This window comes from Triticum aestivum, chromosome 5B (genome assembly GCF_018294505.1).
Source record: "Triticum aestivum cultivar Chinese Spring chromosome 5B, IWGSC CS RefSeq v2.1, whole genome shotgun sequence".
Lineage (NCBI taxonomy): Eukaryota > Viridiplantae > Streptophyta > Magnoliopsida > Poales > Poaceae > Triticum > Triticum aestivum.
Window position 1 is genome coordinate 137296657 of NC_057807.1, and position 6307 is coordinate 137302963.

The following is a 6307-nucleotide window of genomic DNA, read 5'->3' on the forward strand; positions in this document are numbered from 1 at the left end:
TTCATGGTCAAAATACTAAAATTGCCATGATCTATAAACTAAAATTCCCATGATCTATAAACTAAATTTGCCATGATGGATTACTAAAAATTGCCGTGATCCATGCATTAAATTTGCCGTGGTTAATTACTAAAAATTGCCATGGTAAATTAATAAAAATTGCCGTAAAAAGTATTTGAAAATACAATGATAGCTTTAAATCTAGAAAAAAAAGATAAAACATGTCATGACAACTTTAGTGAAAGCACTATGGCAACTACAGTGTAAACGTCATGACAATTTTTGACAAAAAATTTGTCCAAACATATCAACATGCGATCTAGTTTTAAAGATCTCGTTGAGACGGATTTAATGATGAAAATGGATTTTTAATTTGATTTTGTAATTAAGAGATAAAATATTTTTAAGCCGAAAACTAAAAAGATTTACGCTGATGTCATCTGTTTTGACGTGGCAACATGGATTGTAATGAAGATGTATGAGTCATGTTGCTTCATGTTACACGTGTGAGCGTTAATATTATCGTATAAATATTGTTGTTTGTACGCTCATACCCTAACGCTGAACTGTCCTTAACCGCCCGTAGCGACCTTGTGATGTGCAAGTTCCATTGTTTTGTGCGAGAAGTGCATGCAATCTCAGAGTTGACTTGCAGAGATGCGGCAACGTGAACAAGCTGGAGGATTAGGGAGGTACAGGGTCGCGAGCCAATTTAAAAATTATTGCTGCCGGTAATCTATTCCACCGTCTGAGGCTAGTTCCACCTCCATGCATACCATGAACGCAACACTATCTTGAAACTGCTGGAGATGTCCTGCCATGGTTGACAGCTGCCTGGTTTGAGTTAGTATAACTGACAGCGAGGACGTCTGTACGCGTTGCATGTTGAGGGTCTCTCTCCGTATATATACTACCGTAGGAGCGATCGCTCCGTAGTAGGAGTACGTGACCAGCGAGTAGTCAGAATGGGGTCTTGTATTGGGATGGTGGTCTCTCGTGGATTGCCTTGCGTCCTGCTCCTGCTGGCTTGTTGCTGGCTGTGCGAAGCCGGCGCGGGGTTGGCCCCGGCGCTATACGTGCTCGGCGATTCGCAGGCGGACGCCGGGACCAACAACCACCTGGTGACGGTGCTCAGGGCGGACCACCCGCACAACGGCGTCGACTACCCGGGCTGCAAGGCCACCGGCAGGTTCAGCAACGGCAAGAACTTCGTCGACTTCCTCGGTGCGTACATATGCCTTCCACTGTTGATGTCAAGTCTCTTTTCTCTTCAGACTTCTAAACTGAGCATTGCTTCAAGGAGAGTGAACCTGTAACTTTTGCATTTTTTATGGGCATCAGCCGGCCGGCGAGATGATCATCAAGTGGTGAGGGTAGTCGTGCGTGCATGATCTTTAATGTTGTACTCCCTGTCCCTGAACATGCATGGCATTGCTGAGTAGTTGACCAAAGTTAATTTTATACTCGTACTTGAATTGATTAAAACGACGATTCTCTCAACTAGCGCTGACCAAGATGTTAAATGGAACAACTAGAAGATCACGAGAATGAAACAGGGTAACTAGAAGATCACCATAAGGAACTGTGCTAGGGATTCCCTGATAATTTCTGATAACAGAATAATGCCTTGTTATGCCATAATACAATGCAATACAATACCCAGTTATTTGTTCGATGCATACATGTATCCTCTTCCAGCAAAAAGGAAATGCATATACTTACTAGACATGTATGCACTCTGTTTTTCCTGATTATGCTTCTTATTCCTGCATTGCAGCTGAACATCTGAAGCTGCCGAGCAGCCCTCCTCCATACCTGTCCATCTGCAACACCCCAAGCAGCAATTCCATATATCTGACTGGCGTCAACTTCGCTTCAGGAGGTGCAGGGGTATCAAATCAAACAAACCAGGTAAATGGAGTCATGGAGATACTACGTCGTATGCACTAGCACTACTGGATGACTAATTGCGCTGGTTTTGACACTTTAACTTCTTCCATATGCCATATTATTTCTTAATTATATATGCATGCCATGCATGGGTCTACGTACATACAGGGTCAGTGCATCAGCTTCGACCACCAAATCGATCACCAATTCTCCAAGGTGAATGCATCACTGGTGCAGCAGCTCGGCCAGGCTCAGGCTTGGGCGCACCTGAGCAGATCGATCTTCGCCGTTGCAATCGGCGGCAACGACATACTCAACTACGTCCGTCCAAGCCTTGTGAACCAGGTGATAAGCCCTTGTCCTCCAACTCAGTCTCCTGATGAGTTCGTCGCCTCGTTGGCTCTCTCGCTGAAAGACCAGCTCCAGGTATGGAAACTTTTTGGTTCATCCTTGCTTATACATTACATAAGCTTGTTCTTGATATGTGCTTCCTTCGTTCCATAATATAAAAGCATTTTTTGCATTAGTGTAGTGTCAAAAATGCTCTTATATGATGGGACGAAAGGGAGTACATATTTCCTCTTGCATTAATTTGCACCGACGCATGAGTACATGAGTATGCAATCTGACTTACAACCTACATGAATGATGAATTGCAGAGGCTGTACAAACTCGGGATGCGCAGGATGTTCATCATCGGAGCAGCGCCACTGGGGTGCTGCCCGGTGCTGCGGGGGAAGGAGGAGTGCGACGAACTAGCAAACTACATGTCATCTGAGTACAACATCAAGGTGGCTTCCCTCCTGCAAGACATGAGCGACAAGTACCTGGATATGCTCTACTCCTTGTTCGACCCATCCATTGCAATGCTCGACTACTTCCAGCGACCAGAAGCAAACGGTACAACAGATCGACGACCCACTAATTACTCAGACTGCCCAGACGACCCACTAATCATTCACCTGCTAATTTGATATGCACTGTAGCTTAATCTGATGTTACGGTGATATATACTATAGGTTACACTGTGGTGGATGCAGCGTGTTGCGGGCTAGGAGGGGAGAAAAATGCCATGTTTAGCTGCACTCCGGCCAGCTCCCTCTGCAAGAATCGGACCAGCCACGTTTTCTGGGACTTTGTGCACCCCACGGAGATCACCGCGCAGAAGCTCACGGCAGTTGCCTTTCAAGGATCAGCACCCTTCGTGACCCCCAGAAATGTTGAGCAGCTATGTGGCACTGCCATGTAGGCAATGCTGCGCCGATTGCACAGTCACTGTTGTTTTATGCAAACTATTGGGTTGCAACCTAACTTGCTACTATGTTTCCAGTAAATTTTCTTATCTTTTCAATGTCGACTATAAATCTGCCTAGTTTAGAGGATTTATGATTTATGTATAACTCTTCGTGTTAATGGTTGTGTGCATCATCTGATGCAGAGGCCGGGGGTAAACCCTCCTTTTCCAAAAAGAGAAAGAACTCTTCATGTTTCTGTTCACCATATACGTACATGAGATAGATTAGTACGTTAGGAAGAGACTAGGTTACACAACAGAATCCTGCGACACTACTCAAGCGATGGACGTGGGGATGTCGTACAAAGCGTGCGGCACAGTGTGCGCTCCTCGTCCTAACGAGATAGTCCGGTAGGTTGAGACGCACGAGAGGACGTGTTCCAACGGCCCACCAAACTCGAGAGCTGGACAGGGACTCGAGGAAGAGTGTTGTAGGCAGTACCTCGGTGAAAATGTCGGCGTGCTGACAATAGCAGGAGCGTTAAGTACTTTGACATTCACCAAGCAAACTTGTTGATGGACAAAATGGAGACTGATCTACAGACTACAGTGCTTCACGCATTGATGGTGTACTATTGGAGGAAAGGTATGTAGCGGTGAAATTGTCGCATTAGACAATCGTGACGCAGAAGGGGGGTGGGGGGATGAAGGTCACATTAGACAACTGTGACCCGGCCATAGGGTGAAACTTTTGAAGAAGTTGATCGATACACGATATAACCTCGTATATATTTTGAACATGTTACATGGTAGATACATGGATAGATGATTGGTACCATCAGCCTAATCAAGCCAAGTGTCTACATGATTTCGAATCTAGTTAGTTAGAATGCTATTGGAAGTGCACTTAGGCCCTCATTTGTTTTTTTGGTGATTAATGATGTGTCAATTAAGATGACTAATGTTTTCTAAAGTTTATTTCAGGAACATGCTCGATATTAATGAGTGGAAATATCATTTGTGAACCCTTACTTTTTTTGTGCTAACATGTGGTTGGCCCTTAGAGCTCATACTTTATACTACATATACTTTTGTTGGAACACCTAGGACTTTGCCTACTTTTAATTGTCTTCACCTAATTTCAAAAATCTCCAGCAAAAATAGCCCTACCCAATTTCTTGCGGTTTTGTTGGATCTTGTGAGATTTTGTTTGATTTGATCCATGGATTTGATGTGTTGCAAGTGGATCTTCCTTCCCAAACCTCCCAATAGCTTTCGCCCATAAATTCCACCACCATAGCTCCAAAATGTTTCTTCTCCACTATCCAATTTTGAAGTCTGATATCCCCAAATTGCCACGATTGACAGCCCCCGGACATCCGGCCCTCCGAGACATCCAGCCCACCATTTTTTCTTGTTTTTCTTTGCCATTTATTTCATTGTTATTTGAACTTGTGGCTTGCATTTTATAAGGTGTTTCGGCTACTTAGGGACGACTACATCAACATCACTGCCATTCTTCACCGCCAATAATTTGTCACCGGCAACATTCATCCACCCCTTAACACCACAACCGGAAGCAAGGTCATATACCCTCCGTTCGCGACAAAGGTATAGTCGTTGAAGGTATCCATTCCGTCAACCACTATCTCCCCTTGCCATTGAACTTGATACCCACTAGCCTTTGCAGTATCTTACCCACTAGCATTTTGAAAATTGTTAGGCCTCATCACCTGTGCATCGTAGTGAAATGTTGAATCACGTTGCTTGCTATAAGTTACTCCCATGCATACCTTGATTACTTGTATTACATTTGGCTCAAGCATCAAGCAGTGTTGTAAAGGATGAATTTGAAAAAAAAAACTCTAAGCAGAAGAAAAAGATACAAAGAGCTTATAAGGAATAGCGTTTAGCATCTTACATACATCATCGTGCTACTTGTGAGCTGCGTTGGAATTTTCCTCGAAGAGAAGAGGAGATGCAATACAGTAGAGATAAGTATTTCCCTCAGTAAGAACCAAGGTTATCAATCCAGTAGGAGAATCACGCAAGGCCTCGTGAACAGCACCTGCACACACAAAAGCAAATACTTGCACCCAACGTGAACAAGAGGGTGGTCAATCCCATTGGCGGTTACTTGTAAGGATTAAATCTTGTAGTGGTAGATAGATAAATTGCAAAGATAAAATAAAAAGAAAGTAAAAATTGCAGCAAATATATATTTGGTTTTTATATATGATTTGTAGACTCGGGGGCCATAGTTTTCACTAGAGGCTTCTCTCTCGAACACATAATATACAGTGGTAAACAAATTACTGTTGGGCAACTGATAGGAAATCGCATATTTATGATGATATTCAAGGCAATGATCATGTATATAGGCATCACGTCCGAGATAAGTAGACCGACTCCTGCTTGCATCTACTACTATTACTCCACCCATCGACCGCTATCCAACATGCATCTAGAGTATTAAGTTAATAAAAACAGAGTGTGACATGATGTAGACAAAGTAAACTCAACTAATATGAATAAACCCCATCATTTTATCCTTAAGGGCAACAATACAAATGCATGTCTTGTCCCTTTCTGTCACTGGGCTACAGCACCGCAAGATTGAACCCATCACAAAGCACCTCTCGCACTGAAGATAAATCAATCTAGTTGGCCAAACCAAACGGATAGATCGGGGAGAAATACAAAGCTATAACAATCATGCATAACAAAGTTCAGAAGAGACTCAATTACTTATGAATATTCAGATCATAAACCCACAATTCATCGGATCCCAACAAACACACCGCAAAAGAAGAACTCCAAGAACATCGAGGAGAACATGGTATTGAAGATCAAAGAGAGAGAAGAAACCATCTAGATACTAGCTATGGACTCGTAGGTCTGTGGTAAACTACTCACGCGTCATCGACAGGCCAGTAAGGTTGACGTAGAAGCCCTCCATGATGGATCCCCCCTTCGTCAGGGTGTCAAAAAAGGCCGATGGGATCATGAAAAGACAGAGACTTGCGGCAACGGAAAAGTATTCCGGGTCGCTCTTTGTTGATTTCCAATATTTGAGAATTTATAGAAGTGGAATTCAGTCAAACGGAGCCTCAAGGGGCCCACGAGGCAATAGGGCCCCCTGGGCGTGCCGGTTTGCCTTGTCGTCTCCTCGTTCATCCTCTG

The 6307-nt window shown here is 43.6% G+C and overlaps 1 protein-coding gene across 1 annotated transcript; it reads left to right on the plus strand.

Moving 5' to 3' along the window:
• Positions 1–931: 931 nt before the first annotated feature.
• On the plus strand, positions 932–3387 carry LOC123115852 (GDSL esterase/lipase At5g55050). The gene is made up of 5 exons (XM_044536930.1): positions 932–1224; positions 1778–1911; positions 2059–2316; positions 2550–2790; positions 2910–3387. Exons 1-5 carry the CDS (start codon positions 966–968, stop codon positions 3137–3139), a joined length of 1122 nt encoding a protein of 373 aa, XP_044392865.1. The 5' UTR covers positions 932–965; the 3' UTR covers positions 3140–3387.
• The last annotated feature ends 2920 nt before the right edge of the window (positions 3388–6307 follow it).